Raw genomic sequence first — 18,738 nt, 5'->3', positions numbered from 1 at the left:
CTGGGATACACTGCCAGATATCTGAGCAGCAGTGTAGATGTAATTACACAAGGCTCCTTGTTGCTGTCCGCTTTGGATGTTGGAGGCAGGCATGGCAGGCTCAGGTGAAGTGAGCTCATGGTGTTACTTCACTTTAAATTCCTTCTATATATTGAGTTGCTGTGCATATATATACATAGGTTAAAGCCAAGATCTTCTGAATCCAACCATAAACACAGTTTAAATGGATTTTCAAGTTCATGCTTGTCAGTAGGAACTTTTGAAAAGTGTAGGGATTGCTATGTACTTGTTAATTTAAAGTTAAATATTAAAAAAGCCTTCATATTGGTTTTCTTTAATCAACTTTAAAATTTGAATTAATGTTTCTCTGTGCATAGGTTTTGCCCTGTGAGAGTATTTACGCATACCTTTTGTGGAAAAAAACAATTATTCTTTCCCAGGCCTATACATGTCTCACCTGTGCTAATAAGCCATTTGTTTAGTCAACTTAAATGTGTTTTCAGTCAGAATTGATACAGGCAGATTATATCTCTACCAATGCTCCTCAGTTTTTTTCTGGGGTTTTGTTTGACTTATGCTGTAACTGCAAAAGATTTAGGAAGAGAGCATGGTTCAGTCTGGTTTTCAAAAATTTCTAGGAAAATTGTTTTCTATAGCTGATATCCATCTTTTAACCTTTTTCCCTTTTTTCAGTGGAAACTAATGTTCTTTTCACCTAGCCTGTTGTGACCTCACCGCTGCTGCACTGGAAATCACCTTTTCCAATTATCTTGTTATTACCATGATCAAATTAAACTCAGAGTAGGTATTCTCAAACTAGCTATGAAGTTTGTTCTTTCTGTTCCAAACCTGAAAAAGATCTTGTGCATCTGGCGTATGCCTGTGATATTACTTGTCCTAATAAAAGATTATTTTCTCTGCCGACCCTAGCTAAATTCATTCTCTCTTCTTCAAATAGTCATCTGGGAATCTCCCTTTGCTCAGAGTATTATCTTCTGTTTACTGATGCTCAGGTCATACTGAACAACGATTTTATTTAACATGAGTGTCCTGTAGTTACAGAGCTCCCCTGCTAATGATTTAAATTGCATGCTGATACACAGTTTTAAGAGGTAACTCATATTGCTAGATTTAGGGATATGGAGAGAGAGCATGTAGGTTTTCGATTCTTTGATTACATGACTCATATGTAAATTTGAAGAAGAAATGGGGTCTATTGATTTCAGTTACTTCTACAGTGAAATTAAATTCGCACTTGATCCTGTTCTGTGGCAAGCTTCCCACTGAGTTTAATATCAGGCTCTTTGATATCAGAGTGGGTTGTTTGCATTCGATGTTGATAATGGGGAATTCATGTTCATTAAAAGATAGAGATATGTTTTTAATTATACAGAAGAAGAACAGGAAATTAATAAAAGCTTGTTGGTTTGGTTGTTATGGTACTGCGATACATTGCAGCTGAGGGACACCAAAGTAACACTGTCCTGTTTATGCTGATCTGTATCTGAAGCTGTTGTTCAATTAAACTGTCATGTGCTGCATATTTAAGGGTATTCTGCTTTGATAGAGTTTTTAATTGTATTTTTGCTCTTTTTTGAACAGAATGTTTCAATATTATCTATATTGACAGTTGTTCGCCTTTGGCTCTTCAGTTTTTCTGTGGTCTGCTTTTATTTTTTCATTGAAAACATACTGCGTGTTCCCTTAAAGCATAGGAACAGTTTGGATGATGTCTGTAGCATTGTTTGTTAAAAAGGCTTCCATTAAGAGACACGTATTGCAAGATATTCGTACAATAGGAATATGTATATTTTTTTTAATGATGTAGATGTTTAACATTGTAGTACACATTACCTTTTAATATGGCTTTTCCCTGGGTATACTCTCACTGTAGTGATGCATAACGCAATCCTACAAGTATCAGATTTAAGAGCTGTGGTGTTCAAGTTTGGATGAAAGCAATTCTGTACCACTGTCCATACTTGGTCAGAACTCACATGGAAAGTGATGTGATATTATCAAAGTACAAACTGCAGGGTTGGCAACTGTAATTTTGAGCAGGATTAGCACTTCTGACATTGGTGTGATCACAGTCAGCGCTATATTTATTTTCCTTCTGTATTTCTAAAAATGCCACTTATTTGCTCAAAGCCAGTACTGAATTTCTGCTAAGGGAAAACTTATGGCAGCAGCCCAACATTTATAATGTTGTGTATTAATAAATCATCTGGGTGCATGATGAAATAAAATTTAACAAACAAGCACATTTTAGCTTTACGAGTAATGTGGTAAATAAACATATAATTTTGCTTTTGTTGTTAGGTAGTGTCACGTATGTCACGTAACTGTTGTTTTTAGTAAAAATGTGGAAAAATAATAGGAAAGATTACAGATAATACTAGCCTTCTAACAGGATTTTTTATGTTTTTATTTATGAAATCTTCTTTTCACTTTTTGTTAAAATGAACTCCCTGTTTTTCATATTCAACAAATCCCAAATCAATCTCTTGCTAATATGTCAAACACAAACATAATAGAGTTCAATAAAGTGAAAACACCAGTAAAAATCAGGTCTTCAAGACTGTCTTGAAACTTTGTGTATACATGTACACGCACACACAGTTTTTACATACGTGCATACTTGAAATTTGTTTATTCACCGTAGCTTTTATAGAGCCCGTACGTATCCAGGATGTATGGAAATTCTAGGTTTTATAATAATAAAGGCTGAGTTAGTCTGAGGCTAATCTGTTGATAGACCTCCTTAGTAAAATCTTATAAAAAGATTCTTATAATAAAAAGAAGAACGATTCTTGAGACAGTGTTTTTTCAAGAGTCTATGATGTGCCTAGGCTGAATAATACCTCAAAATCAGACATTCTGCATTTTTCTCTCATTCTTAAATAATTTATTCTTTTTATAGAGAAGATGAGGCACTTTCTCCCCATGTGTATCAGCAATGATTAAGTCAACCCATGAGCCCTTTTTTAATGCTAGGTTATCTTGTTTTGATTAATGGCAGCAGTGTTTGCTATTTAAAAGATTATGTGCTTCGGTTGTTTATCAAAAGGATAAACAAAGATATCAACTCCAGCATTAGACAGCTTGCAAATGAATACTCAGGGTCCTTCTCATTTTCTTCTGCTAGCTTTAGCATTAACTTGATGTGGCAGTGCACAAAGAATAATGCAACTTGCTGCTGCAGCAGGTAATGTTATTAAGGATTGTATCCTGCCTTAACTCTAACAAAATATACTGTGATTTTGGCCTGAAAGCGGTTCTATTCTGTGAGTTAATCCAAGAACCTTGTCTCTGAACCACCACAAGATTGTTTCCTGGAGAACATAAAGTGACAACACAAAGCTCGAGGACTTGTGAATGGGACTGCACAGGGAGTTTCACGGCAAAAACTAGCAGACAGAGCAATGCAGATCAATTGCTGGCATGAAAAATGACGAAAGTCATATACAGGAGAAAGAGACAAAGAAATAGTCCAGAAAAAAAGGTTAGATTACTACAGGCAAATAGAGGGAGAGAAAGAAAAAGTAGGAGGAGACTTTTGTGCAGGGTGTAAGTTATGGATGGGAGGGTGGGGAAGCTGAGAGTGAGAATCCTGGATTTCTGTGACAGTGCAGAAAAATGGAATGAGGACAGATAAAATATCAGACTCGGGAGAGTTGTGTGTATCAACAATGAAAATGTGCTAGGATGTGAATGAAAGAAATATTTATAGCTGTAGAAATAGTCAACAGAAATTATATTTCCAGTTGTTCATTTCTATCCACACTTCAGCCATGAGCTATGAGCCTTTATAATAGTGCTTGGCTTGTGATCCTTTCCTTGGATATCAGCTGCACTCCTGCTGCAGCAGTTTCTTCCATGGACTTTGTAGGAGTTTCACTGACAGATTTCTTGATATCTGCAGATACTGTACAGCAATACTTAACTGTCCTTGAAGTTGCACCTGTTCCCCACTATCTAACCACAATATTGCTTGTTGCAAATTAAGTCCATTACTTTTTTTCTTGCCAGTCTAGACACAGAAACGATTACTCCTTGGCTCTTTCAGAAGCTTTTCAGTACTTGAAAGTTTCTCAACTGGTTTTGTTAGCCTGAAGGCTTTATTTAGATCTGCTATAATTTATCTTTTGACTTTTAGTGGACTATTTTAAGAAAAGGCAATTTTCTTTTTTAACTTCCCACTGGTTCATAATAGAGTTTGTGTAAAATGAATGTAACAAGGGAAACATCATGTAGCGTATTTTGTTTGTTATATGAGAATGGATTGTAATCAGTCATTATGAACTTTTTTATTTAGAGAACAGAAAGGATATTTGCACCCTGTGTAAAATGAGAGTGTATTGATATATGAAAGATCAAGGTAAAAAAAAATATTTCTGGAGTGTATAATCCATTATGTGTGCAAAAAAACCTTCTAAAGCTATTTTACGAAGCAGCACAGAAAAATAAACTGCTTTTCCTGGGAAGGAAGATGAGTACAGAATATACTACTATGACTGTTTATATGTTTAAGTAATTCTTGAAAAATTATTGTTCAGAGTACCCATTCTAAACGTATCTAGTCGGAAGACTCATACTAACTATTTTGGAATCATTGTGTTGATATTTCAGGCTTTCTACATGGTCTTACAAAGCTTGGCTTCTTCCTTCTTAGGAAAAGTTTTATTTTTCAAGGGACTTTGCTGCTAGGATATTAAAAAAACTTCCATGAATCTTTTGTAATAATGGATAAAACATGCATACTCCCAAATATATGCATTTTCCCAGAGGAATGAAAAATGTTTTGCAACTTCAGACATTTAGTTTTGCAATGCAGTGAGTTCAGATGAGTTGTGTCTTACAGCAAGAGGAATATGAAGCAACGCAGTAACAACATGGGTTGTGCTATATTATTATACATTATTTCTTGTGCCAAGAGAGTCCTGCTGCCCCAGTCTAGGCCTCAAATCCCTCTGTGCTGCTGACTCTAATATGGAGTTGAAACAGAGTCATACCCTGCCAAGATGATCCTTTTATTTGGAGTTTTGGCAAGACTGCAGATGATGGAATCAGGTGTTTGGATAAGTCAAGAAGCAAGCACATTTTGGCAGGTAGCTCAACAATCTCAGAAGCCCCCGTTACCAGCTGTCTAGCTAATACCAGGCGTAGTTTTATAGATGTATATGGAAAGACCCCAACTAAAAGAATGTGTTAGGTTGTTTAAATATAAAGTAATTATAAATTACTGTATGGCTGAGTAAATGAATGAATGGTTTACAAGAACAAAAGGAACAAGATGTCTTACTTTTGCGCAGCACAGTCCGAGTTAAAGGAAGAGAAACGTAATAAAATTTTTATTTGTTTTGTTTTAGAACGCCAAGCGTGTACATCTATGGCCGGTTCCAGTGTCCTTCCCTCCAACGTGGCTGGTATTAGCAAAGAGCTGGTAGACCTGCAGCACCTCATTCAGTTCCCGGAGGAGGTTGCCAGCATTCTGACTGAGCAGGAACAGGACCTCTACCGCAAAGTCTTACCCATTGACTACCTCTGCTTTTTAACCAGGGATTTGGGTAATGCTGAATGTCAAAGCAAGCTTCCATGTATTAAAGCTTCCATATCTGCTACTATCCTTTCTTCCCCAAATGGTGAACATAATGCTGTAGAAGATCTTGTGACAAGATTTAATGAGGTAAGACCAAACTTCTGAATTACTTTTCATAAAGGTTGTTACCTGTGGGTTAGTTATTTTTTTATATCCCTCAGAGAAGAGTTCATCTGTAAAGACAGTTTTTAAAGTGTAAATGAAGATGACCAGGGAGTTTAGCCAAATAACTTCCACTGAATTTGATAGGAGTTATGTGACCCATTTGCTCGGTGAATTTTGAAACCTGCAATCTAAGTTTTTCTTGCATGTTGCAAAGTAAACAGGAAGAAAAAAAATACAGCCTTGTATTTCTTTGTATTTATACTGACAGTGTTGGGTATGCTTTCAGTCAGTTTATTATTTTGTTCAGGAGCTGGAGTTTTATTTATTTGTTTTGGGCTTTTGTAGACTAAGCATGATCTTAGGAGTCGGCACAGAAGTATTATAAACTAGAAGTTTCTGTGTTCTGTATAATATAACTACACTAACCTGCACTATTTATTTATTTATGTTATCACTATGGGTGTCTTGAACGTTATTATACAAGAATTGTTGTTTGGCATGACAGATTTCCATGAGCCAAATCCTGAACTGTTTACTAAAATTTTTAATTATTTTTCATAAGGTGGTCTCCTGATGAGTTTAATAGAAAAACAAGCAAACAAACAAAATAAAACAAACCAAAACCAAAAACAACAAAAAAGTCTGATGAATAAAACCTCAGGTTTCAGCTACAGAAAAATGGATCAGTTTCTTTTGTTTGTGTATGTGTGAACCACATCAATATTAACAGTTTTAAAAATCATAGAATTGGAATGAAATAAATAGTCTTGACTTCTGCTTTTTTAGTTTGTCATCCAATGCATTCTTGTGCTTTAATAAAAGATGAAAATTGTGCAAGCATCAAGAAGACAGCACAAAATTAAGTAGATAGAGCAGAGTATGTATTAACCCCCAGTGAACTTCCTGCTTCTTGGGCAAATAAGAATCAGAGACCGAATATATAGCATGCTTCAAAGTGTTCCTGCTTCTTGCGTGTTACTGAGATACAGGAATTAAAATACTGTAAATATGTTGGCTTCTCTCACCTAATTCTATTATAGGAACATAAATAAAAATTGCAACTGCAATATTCAGTCTTTAGACAGAGCCTAGAAAAGTTAGCTCTAGTTACTGTATTTTAGAAAATAGTATGTCTGGTGCATAGCTGGAGGGGAAATCAAACTTCTGATCCAGCTCAGGTCCCTGTGGTATTTCTCTTACGGCAATCACTGTAGGGAGGGCAGTGGGAAAAAGGTGAAGTGCTCAAGCTCCTGTGTGCTGTGGTGAGGCATGGTGCCAGAGTAGTTGGTTGGAACACTTCTGTAGAGATGAGACTGACCTTCATGTGTTCTGCCACTGAAACAGTCAACAAGATGGAAGGGCAAATAAGTGGTGAAGAAGTCTTGTCAGAATTGACTAAGATTATTCCATGTCAAAGTGAAGTTTAACTTCCAAGTTGTTACTTGGTAAAATATTCTACATTATCTTTTAGTGTTAGAGGTTTGTGACTTTGCAATTTTGTAGTCTTGCATTTTTTGTCTATTAATGCTACAGGATAATTTTTCATATCATTTTAATTAATTTCTGAATATATGGTGCATAGTTCATATAACGTTTAGTGCAGTGGATTATTTTTGCAATCTGCTTTATCTTATGGTGGAGTGTATCAGTTGCCACAGCGAATCACAGGCGTGAACTTCCAAAATGTCTTTGTTTATAAATGGCAAGAAAATTCCTGTGCAAAGAGTCATGCTTTTGTTGGCAAAAGTCAGAGAGTGCCTGCTGATTTTTTTTGGCATCGCCTATAGAAATGCTGTGGTGTATTTATAATGTGGGAGCCAGAATGAATTTTAAGATGACGGGCTTCTGATACATAATGGGAAAAAAATAATTTCATGGCATTGTTCTTTTAAATGAGCAATTCTAGTATATAGAAGATTTTTCATATAGCAATATGCTTTTTAGTCATTTTTCTGACATATATTAATGAGGAACACTTGTTTGTAACACTTGTTCAAAACAACAATCAAAAATTGCCATTTTGTGATACAGAGGAACTTCGCTTTTATTTAATGGAATAAATGCTGACATTTTTATGGAAGCATTGAATGAGCACTGGAGTACTATTATAAAATAAATCATTAATTAAAATAATATTAATTTTAAATTATTGAAATATCATTTAAAAAGTGAGCTTTGGTGAAAAGTAGGGAAAATTCTGGTCTTAGAAATGTAAATTTTACTAGTGGTATTTGCTGCTCAAATTCCAGTAACATCATAAACCCTGCTCTTCAGAGAAGTTGCAAACTGCCGTTGACTAGGGTGCGTGATCAAGCTGTAGGTGCTGGGAAACATCACATGGTTGCCCTCTACTTTAAATATTTTTACTGTTACAAAACTGTTGTTTTCTAGATGTAAGTAATTTAAATATTGTCACTAGTGAGATATATACATATTGTGAAAATTTTCTAATATATATTTTTTAAACCTTTCTATTTGCTGTTGGTTAATGTTGCTTAATATAAATTATTGGAAGTGGAGATGGAGGTGTTGGTCTCTTCTCCCTGGTTGCCAGTGACAGAACAGCAACACAGTGGAACAGCACACAGCTGTGCCAGGGGAGGTTCAGACTGGATATTAGGAAAAATGTGGTGGCAATCAAGCACTGGAACAGGCTTCCTAGCGAGGTAGTTGATGCCCCATGCCTGTTCAGGGGGCACTTGGACCACTTGGACAATGTCCTCAGTAATATGCTTTAACTTTTGGTTAGCCCTGAAGAAGTCAGGCAGTTGGACTGGATGATCTTTATAGGTCCCTTCCAACTGTACTATTCTATTCTATTCATTTTTCCTGGCTCTTATCTGGAGGGTATTTCAGTTAATTTGTTTGTTTGTTTGTTTGTTGTTGTTTTTTTAACACTGATTACAGTATTTAGACTTCAATAGAGTCTAAAAGGCATGGAAAGAGGACTTACACAGGAGAAGGTGTTCGCTATCAAGAATGACAGGAAAAAAAAAAAGTAGTAGTAAGTAGTGTAGAGACACTGAAGATGGATAGCACAGATTAAAGCTACTGTCAAACACTACATGAATAGTAAGTAGCACAAACGTGCAACTGGCAAATCCTGTACTTTTGAGGCTAGAAAACAGAAACTGCCTTTGTTTAAGAGAGCATGGTTATGGCTTAGATCTGGCATAGTTACTGGAGGGTATTCAGACGTAATATATTTCCCCCTGTTTTATCTTGTCATGGGTTTCCAAGCATCAGTTTATTTCCTATGTGTTAATCGAGATGGCTGCCACAAGGAGCTTGAACACTCAATGACTTGTTTCAAAGGTATGTTGGGAGAAAGGTCAGTTGTGAATGCTCTGTGAAGTAAACTCAAAATGGAATCACTTTCAAAAGCAAATATATTCTCTGAATACATTTCATCTGTATTCTAAAAAATTTGGGCTGTTCCAGCTCTCAAGTTTGTACAGAAATTCAGAGGGAAATAAAATATTCACAGGGAAATAAAATTCTCGTAATCTGTTAAAGTTGTAGTTTGTCTGCAGGATTTACTGTCTCTGATGGAGCTTTCATACAGATTGAAGTTCATATGACATCTAGTCCTGTCACTAAAAAATTCCAATCTTTAGATATATAGATGTGTAGATACATAGACTTCACTAGAGGTGGCATAGGAAGATGATAGTCATGGTGGAGATTGCCACTGAAGTTTAAATGATTTCTGTGATGCTGCTATAGAAAGGCTGGTTACCATTGTTTAAGAAATAGTTGAAAAAATGAAATTAAAAAATAATGAAAGAATGAAAGGACTTTTCAACATGTGGAGTAGATGCACCAGGCTTGAAAAAAAACAAAAAGTTAAAAATGATGGATAACTACAGAAGGATAAGAGATGCCAATGAAAAATATTATGGAATCACTATGATGACATGCTACATTGCAGAATGAATCCAGGTTACTCTAAAATAATTATGAGTTATTTAATGAGGGGCAGAAAAGAACTGAGGGAAATGAGACCATGCTCCTAATGCATCTGCAATGAGCATATTTCAGAGTTAACAGAGCAAATAAATAGTTTTTTCTGCTTAGGAAGAAAAGCATCCTGGTGTTCTTAATTAACAAGGTGCTAATACAAATGTGAAGAACAGATCCAGTCAATTGCTTTGTTGGGGTAATACAATAATGTGGCATCAAACACTGAAAAACAAGCAAGAAATTTTGTTGAATTTAGGAAAACATGAGAGAAAATTATATAACGTTGAGAGAAAATTATACCTGTATTGCGTCTACAGGTCTTCTGGGCAGTGCATTCTAGGTCATCAAAATGTGGCTGAATGGAGACTGTGTTTATAGGAAATATTGTGCTATATTCCTATGGATTATCTTCTTCCCTACCTGTTAGTATCAGCACCTATTACTTCTTTATAACCATTTGAAGAAACACTGCTTCAGATACAGTGAATGCATTTAGTTCAAACTTTCAACAATGGCTGCCTAATAAGAGTTTACAAAATAAGTTTGGTAGAATGTTCTAAGTTTCTTCTAATTCTGTTTTTATTACCACAAGGCAGTAAGGGAAGCCTTCTTTGAAATGATGGACTTTTCCTGTGTTTTTAAAAAGTATATAGCTCCGAACTTGGAAGTGTTGCAATAGGGAATTAACACTTCCCTAATCTTTTTCTGGTAGAGGAATTTTTTTCTGTGTATTCTAAGGATGCATAGTATCCTTATATAAGTAATAATAAATATATTGCTAAACCAGATGTATGTGAGAAAAAAATGCGAGTCTGTTACTTGTACCAGTTTATAGCACGTAACTTTGATTCAATATTTATTTCGGATTTAGAAGAGTAGAAGAGGCAAACCTACCTGTAGATACTTCAAATATTGTGAAATGATTTAGCTTCTTAGATTATTTTTTTAATTATTTTTACCATGCTGGCAGAATTTAAAGCTGAATTATAGCTTGTGCCATGTATACACAGATAATTAAGAAGGTATTTTGCTATTTGCTTTTTTCTTTTTCATGAAGATTTGCGCCTATACACATTCAGTATCACCAACTAAATAAAGCCCATATTCGTAAAAAGTTTCATTAAATCTGTAGGTATGTGATAATGGAGACTTGGGCATAACATGTACTCATCAGCTGGGCACAGCAGATGTTTCATTGGCTTCTAATAATATGGAATTGATTATAGAGTTTTGTAAGAGCAAGGCAGTGGATCAAGCTAAAGACATAGTCTTTCCTGTCATTAAGCATAATTAAGAGTTGATTGTGAATTAGCAGCTATCGTGGAAGGAGGAGACTGAAATACAGTAGTCTAGCTTTACAAAACTATTGTATTTTGAGGCTTTTTGATTTTCTAAGACTGTACACGTAACAATAATAGTCATATACTTTTCTGCTTTGATAGAGAGACGTTCTCATTTATCTGTGCATTACATTAAAAAGCGGGTTATTTCAGTAAACATAAACATGCTTTTTAAAAAGAATTAGAGATGACTGAGGAGACTATTCCAGACTATAAGAAGGAAAGGAGGAGAGGAGGGTGCCATTCTGAGTGCCTGAATGGGTATGAAAATGGCTGAAAAATTATGTGAGAGAGAAAGAATATGGATCTGGGTGCATCAGTTGTTCATCTCTAGATCTTTAAGGAAGCTTTCAAGGAATAATGTTTTTAAAGATGTTATAATATGAGTCGATACTTAGCGATTTATCAATTTATTTTTTTTAATGATTACCAGAAGTTTAGTTTTATTGGGTATATAAAAACTATGGGACAAAACTATCAACGAGATTCTATAGAGTTAGCACAGCCTTGGTAGCTAGGAAAAGATTAGGAGAATGGTAGCTAAGTAGGTTTTAGGACCCTGAAAATTGTAACAACATACTTTTTTTCCATCTCTTTTTTTGATTCCTGTGCATTACCATGTATTCTCCTTTGTGTATTTACCTTTATTCCACACTCTTCCTGGGCACCTCCTTTTATATTTATATCTTTATTTTTTCCATATCCTTGCCCTTCCAGTCTCTTGCACATTTATGGTTTTTACTCCCAGCCTGTCTCTCTGTACCAAAGCAATGCAACACAATTTCAATTTATATGTTGAAAGCATATGTTTGCTAACATTTTAAATAACTTCAAGCATTGCTTTATACAAACATGGAAATAGGCTGTTTTTTTAACTTGACCTTTTCTGGCCACAGTTTCAAGTAAAAGAAAGCAATAAAAAATTAGAATGAAGCATTTAATATTCCACGCTGAGATATTCATATGAAGCAATTGTGACATTTTAGACCAAAAGTTGTACCAGATTGAAAGATCATTCAAACAGCTAGCCTGATCTTAGTCTAGCTGTAGAAGTGAGAATACAAAATAAGAAGTTCAATACATAAGGTGATTTTTTGAAAGATTAAGATGCCAAAAAAGAAGATTAAAATGTCTGAACTACTCCAGAGCAGCACTGCTATGGATGTGATTTCAGCATTTACTAAGCTGTTCCTGGATTCAGTAAAGTTAATAACAAATCTGGCTATTTGGCAAAATAAATTATAACAATAGTTTTATTTTAATGGGTTAAATTTATAAGTTTTCTTCATTGTCATTCAAGACAAAATTTAAACCCCCTACTCACAAAACAGAGACATATCATTTTACTGAAATTATGGAATGTAAATAAATATTGCGCTCTGTCTCTTAGTTCAGCATTTTTTTGCAATGCCTAAATGGGTTTGCATAATACTTTTTAAAAGATTGTGTTTGTACAAATATCAAACTGTTTCCAGTCCTTGTTTGGAATAGTGTTTAATCAGATTTAAAATGGTAAATGTTCTTTGTAAGGTTATATAATTTCACTCAAGCATGTAAAGTGAACCATCTGTTCATAAGACGTGCAATTTAAAATACCCATCTTTTAAAAGCGCATCTGAAAATTATGTTGCATATTATACTGAAAGCCCAAAAACTTGATAAAGAAACTTTAGTGAAGCCTGTTTAACATAAGGCAATGCTGTGTTCGATTCTTGGACCCTTACAATCATCAGTATGCACTGATGGGTTTGTGCCTTTTGCAGTACAAAGGAACTCATGGGTGCCAGCTGACCAGTGCTAACACTGCATACTGAGAGAGTTTTTAAAAGCCTCATAAACATGAATTTGCTCCATATAGTTTTAAGAATAACTTCCCTTTTTTTAAAGAGGGAGAAATCAGGGTACACTGATATAATAAGAATTATACTATTAAACAAGATAATGTATGTTTCTTCCTCTTACCATAAATACTGCTTAATATTTGATGAGGGTTATTGTTTTACATGGATTTTTCGTGTTCTTCAGGTTTTACTTAAATTTCCTGGTTTGTCAAACAAGATCATTACAAACAGAATAGCTTGGCTAAATGGGTTACAGATTGTCGTGCTTACCCTTTGGGTAACTGAAAAATCAACTTCTTGTTTTGTATTCAGAGACTTTCCATACAGAGAAGTCCTTCATGAAACTCCTCAGTTAGTCACTATTAAAATTGCTATCTTTCTTGCTTCGGTGTAGGCAGTAGTTGAATCAGTTGCAGTTTATTCTAGCAAGAAGTTCATGGCTTATTTTAACACGTTTGGTGCTAGAGAAGGTATGTATTGTAATCTTTTTTAACTTGATACCAGTGGTAAATGTTAAACTTCAGGTAGACAGCTGCATTAGCTAAGTTCACCTATGAAAGCTGCATCACCCAAGTATTATGAAGTTGCTGAAAATGTAGTATAAAAATAGAAGACATCATTTCTTCCATGTAGCATTACCCTCTGAAGTATGTAACATGGGAATTGCTGAAAAAGCCTTGGAAACATAAGAGCTGGGGTAGTGTAATTAAAAACAAACAAAACAAAACACACCTAGAATTGTATAGATCAATGTGTGTTGCTGTGCCTGAGATCATTCATCAGCTTCAGTTTGCATTGCCCAGTTGTCTGATGCAGATACTGTTGTGCTCAGACTCAAATTTAAAGGAGGCTCTTGTACTTCTGAAAACTTCCTAATGAGGCTTCTTTACAAACTGAAATTTGGCATAATGTTCAAGTGCTTATCTGTATTAGATGACTAGAAAATACTTAAATCTTCACTAAGTATCTATTTGATACTTTTTTTTTTTTTTTTTTTTTTTTTTACTATTTAATATTGGAGTGCAGTAACCCTGAAAGACACTTGTTTTTATCCATCTGAATGGGAAGACGGATGTTATTATCAACTTGAGTGGATCGTGTTTCAATTTATGACTTTTCTTGTGTCTTGCTGTCATGTGGATTATAGTAATGAAGCCAGGATACATTTTCTCATACTTTTCAGACTCATCAGCAGTGCAGCGGAAATCTAATTATAGGCTTGCTGTGATGATTTCTGCTCTAAAGGGAGTTTAAAATGAGTTAAGTAAACAGAATTATATAAGTAGACTGTGAAAAAAATAAACTAAGGAAATCATCTTAAAAATATCAATATGTAGATTGTGATTTGGTGTTAATGGGATATCTAACGCAAAAACTTGATCTAAAAAGTGTTACTGCTGATTCTGAGGAATACTTGCAATGTATTTTGATCTTTTTGGCAAGGCTGCTATTGAACACTCTTTTGACTGGGGCGTACTGCCTCTGGTCCCAGAGCCAGTTTGTTCAGGCATCGCAGCAGCTGCAAAGCCTTCGTGCTGCCGTAGCTGCAGCCTGATAACTAGCTGGCTTCCTGATGGGATTTCATCCTTGGGTGAGGTGCTCCTCGAGTGTGATGCAGCTGGTGGCTCTGCAAGCCACCCAGGAAGGAACTGCTGGAAGAAGAGGTTCCAGTTCTGTATCCAGCTAGCTGAAGTGTCCAGGAGTCAGTGTCTGCTTCTGGCCAGGAAGGAGCCTCCTATTGCTCAGTTCCTCATGCTGGAAACCCCCTCTTGGAAGCAGAGATCACACTTGGCTTTAGTGATAGAGGACAAGTCCACTGCAAAACACAGTCTGTGCTACTTGGCGTGCCAAAGTGGAAAAACAGGGTTTTCATTACAACTTCCAGCTAATTTCCATACAGGGCTGTTCTCTGCTCTTCTGTTATGTGAGATGCAGCTAGCTCAGGTGAACATAACATCTGAGGAATGACACTTCTGAACCTTCATTTGAATGAAAATCTTGAAGAGCTTGTTAGTTCATAAAACTGTAGAAGCACAGAATGGTTTGGGTTGGAAGGGACCTTGAAGACCACCCAGTTCCACCCCGCCCGCCATGGGCATGGACACCTCCCACTAGACCAGGTTGCTCAAAGCCCCATCCAGTCTAGCTTTGAACACTTTCAAGGATGGGGCACCCACGGCTTCTCTTGGCAGCATATTCCAGTGCCTCACCACCCTCATAGTGAAGAATTTCTTCCTTATATCTGATATCCCCTCTTTCAGTTTAAAGTCATACTCCTTGTCCTACCACTCCACACCCTTGTAAAAAGTTCTTGAATACCATCTGTGGAGAGGAAGCTTTATGCATCCCAGGCAGCAAAAATGCATTATATGCATTATAAGGTACTTTGGGGATCCAGCATACAGTTGTTTGAGAATGTCAGTGATTCCTATGGAGGCATACCTTTGAGCATGTTCTCTGGACAGCTCACATATTTTTCAGTAAATAACCAATTCAGGAGTATGTCTACTGAGTATTGTTTAATGTGTGTATGTTTTAATTAACATATCTAAGTTTCTTCTCAGCTGTCATACATGATGTTTCCTGAAGATCACGGTTCTTTCAACTTACCTGCATTCCAGTGTTGGTTGCATGTGGTTCATTTTAGCTATGGCCATTATGAATGATCACATCAAATTAATGCCACACAGAAGTTATTTCAGTACGCATTTAAGAGCTTCAGAATATTGATCTTCAGGATAAAGTTTTTGGATCCATCAGTTCAATCTGCCTGGGCAGAATAAAATTTTCAGGGCATTTAGAGCTGGGAAGTGACCTCAGTCAGCTATAGTTCAGCTTCAGTTTTCTGCTCCTTTAAAGCGTTCTGATTCAAGCAGATTTCCCACCTTCAAAATTTCTATGATAAATGTCCCCTGTGGCATTTTAAATGGATAACTGATAGTTCTGTTTGTTAATTCTATGCTTGCTTCCTAGCTGGGCTCCAGGGCAACATTTAATTTGGGAGTAATGCTCCCTCAGCTCTGTTACCTGACTGAACTCTCTTCCTTTTCCAGCTGTCCTCAACTTAAAAAGCACAGAGTAGGAAAGCTGTTGCAGATATTAGCCACAGTGCTCAGCAAAAACATCGCTGAATGAAATGAAATGGCCTTTGTTCACAGCTCCTTTTCTCTGCCGCCTCCTCTGTGACAGTGCTGTTGCCTTTTAGTGGCCTCACTTCTAATCTCAGTGATGAAACCTTCCAAGAAATCCATTTTGGAGTATTAGGCTATTGTGCTTTTTAAGAAAAAAATCCCCCTTTCTGGGTGTTATATGGTGCATTCAGATTAATGAACTAAAAGTCTCTTCATAATTTGAAGAAAAATTTTATGGAGAGCTGATGCTTTTCAGAACCACCAGAAAAGTCAATTTATACTCCTGGCTACTACTAAATATGACATAAAAGCCATATGAAAATTAAAAGCAGCCTGTAGCATACATAGAGGGACAATTTTATTTAATTCCTAAATTCAGCAACATATAAAACAATATGAACGAAATTTTCTCTTATCTGCCTCTGACTGAAACCTCACAGTCTGCTCCTCGTCTCCAGAAAATTTGGAAATGCTGCAGATTCTAAAGCAGGCATGTTCAGTGTTTTTTGGTGGTGTGGTGTGTCTTTAGATGTTCAGTTCCATCTCTTGAATCTGCCCAGAGCTTTATATTTTCCTTTGCCCATTATGTTTTGTAGTTTAGATATTCAGACACTTTATTTTTCCTTCTTGTTTAGTGAAAGATTTTCTAAATGTTTTCTGCTCTTCCTGTAAGTCTATTCTTGTCCTGCAGAAGGAGTGAGCATAAACTTCATGGGAGACTACTGCCTTTTGCACCCTTAGTTTGCTCTTACATATACATATGCCATCTCGAGGCTGCAAAGGCTTGCTCATGTTGACCTTTATCATTTTTTGTTTGTTTTACAGAGTGTTTGTAAGAGATCATCATAACTGTTTATAGCAGTTCTAAACTCTCTATTAAATAAAATTTCAACAAGTAACTGTCCTAGATTCAAGTTGCTTCTTAGTGAGGAGTCTAAATTCAAAAGCCTTTTTAGACATTCTTTATCAGTTTTGATACCGTTCTCCCCTGACCATTACATCTCTATTACCTTAGATTAAAACAGATCTGATTAAAATTATATTATTATCTGAAATAATTAAACACAGATTAATCAAACTGTCATTACCACACTTGGTATTTCATAACAAATAAATGCTATTATTTTTTCTGTGTTATTATTATTGCGTTTTTAGCATTTGTATTCTCTAATAGAGCCATTTCTGGAAAGTGAGAATAATATCCAAAACCAATATGTAATTTTGTTCCAGCACACACAAACAAGTCTATGACAACCTTGAATCACAGATTTAACTGGTTTGTTTCACAATTTCTGATTATTTTTATGCATTTACTTAATATCAGTTTATTCTGTATGTGCTCTTGTCTGACCCTTGTGTCATGCAGTTCTGTTTTTTGTATTTTTCCATACCCTGATCCTCTTCAGTTATGCACTTCTTAGCTGATTTAGTTTTTACATTTTAGGAATAACCAGTAGAGCACTTCAGATAAAATTTCAACCAAATTCAAGTTCTCATTCAGACCTGGTGCAGTGATTTAATGTATCTCTTATAGGGCAGCCAATATTCATAGCTGTATTTTTATTTTTTGTGTTGTGGCCTCTATAGCAACAGTCTGCATAAAGGCTGTGATTGGGAAAGCACCTTGAGCATATTTACATGTACAACATGTATCTCTGGTGTTTGTTCCTCCTTTGTTGAAATCTCTGTACCAGCTATCTGCTTCTACTAAGTCTTTCCTATTGTTAGATGTTAGTTATAAAAACATACAGTAATTACTGAAACGAGAGCTAACCTCTTATCTTTTGATTATTGCTAGACAGGAAGCGTGTTTCTTCCAGCTCCGACCTTCCATAACCACTTTGTTTGGTGAGGGTTGGAGCAGGTAGAACACTGCTACTGAACGGGTCTATTGTCCCCTGATCCTCACGTCCTGTTAGAGCATCCCCAACCCTATGGTACGCATCCCTGAGGATGAGACAGAATGAGTTTATAACTTCATTTCTTTGGGAATTCAATTTTATTCCTTTTTATAGCCATGTACATTGCGTATGTTGGAGCTGGGGCTTGTTTTCTCATTTGCATATTCCTCATTTGTTGTTCTTAATTGGTTTGGGTGTAAGGAAGATTAACTAGCAACTTGTATTTTTCATATTCTTTGGCTGTTCTCCCTCAGGAGTGAGACTCAAACATTGTGTCTGTATAGACTTGCATAAATGGAAGTCCTATCTATATATTTTTAGTGGTTCTCTTTTCTTATAAATGCATTTTCATTTTATTTCTTACAATTTATTTTTTTTTAAATAAAATAGTCTATGCCCCGTGAGGGGTAAGCTAGCATTTTCCAGTTTTTATAAGCCTCTCCTTACACTACTATTGCCTGTAAACTCTTGAGTCCTTCAGGACCAAAGAATAGAACTTGATGTCAGTAAACAAATCACGTTTATTGCTTTCTGAGTGTTTACACAATGACAAAAATGAAGCCCTGGGGAATTATACTGTAAAAAGGAATAGATGATTTGAATTAGGTTGCCATGTGAAATATAGCTACTCTTTATGGATGTTGTGGGAACATAAACTGGAAAGAAAATCTGCACACTGTTAAAATGAAAGTTTAACTTTTTTTTTTTCTTAATACAAATAGAATCTTGTAATAAGTTAATTCCTACTTCTGGCATTAATTAATTATCAAACAAAAGCGAGTAGAATGGTCACGCTTAGGAAACTGAAATTTTTTATTTTTTACTTTTATAATTTTGCAAAGAGGTAGTATTATT

At 35.7% G+C, this 18,738-nt stretch overlaps 1 protein-coding gene across 4 annotated transcripts in view; it reads left to right on the top strand.

Moving 5' to 3' along the window:
- The window catches only part of PLCE1 (phospholipase C epsilon 1), a 154,804-nt gene that overhangs the window by 92,545 nt on the left and 43,521 nt on the right, over nt 1-18,738 (top strand). For all 4 annotated transcript variants that reach the window (XM_040563384.1, XM_040563385.1, XM_040563383.1 and 1 more), the window contains exon 4: nt 5,373-5,689. In XM_040563384.1, coding sequence (XP_040419318.1) covers nt 5,373-5,689 — 317 coding nt within the window. The remainder of the gene's footprint in view (nt 1-5,372; nt 5,690-18,738) is intronic.

Source organism: Cygnus olor, chromosome 7 (assembly GCF_009769625.2).
Source record: "Cygnus olor isolate bCygOlo1 chromosome 7, bCygOlo1.pri.v2, whole genome shotgun sequence".
Taxonomy (NCBI): Eukaryota; Metazoa; Chordata; class Aves; order Anseriformes; family Anatidae; genus Cygnus; species Cygnus olor.
The sequence above is the reverse complement of the archived record's forward strand: the minus strand, read 5'-3'. Positions and strand labels throughout refer to the sequence as shown.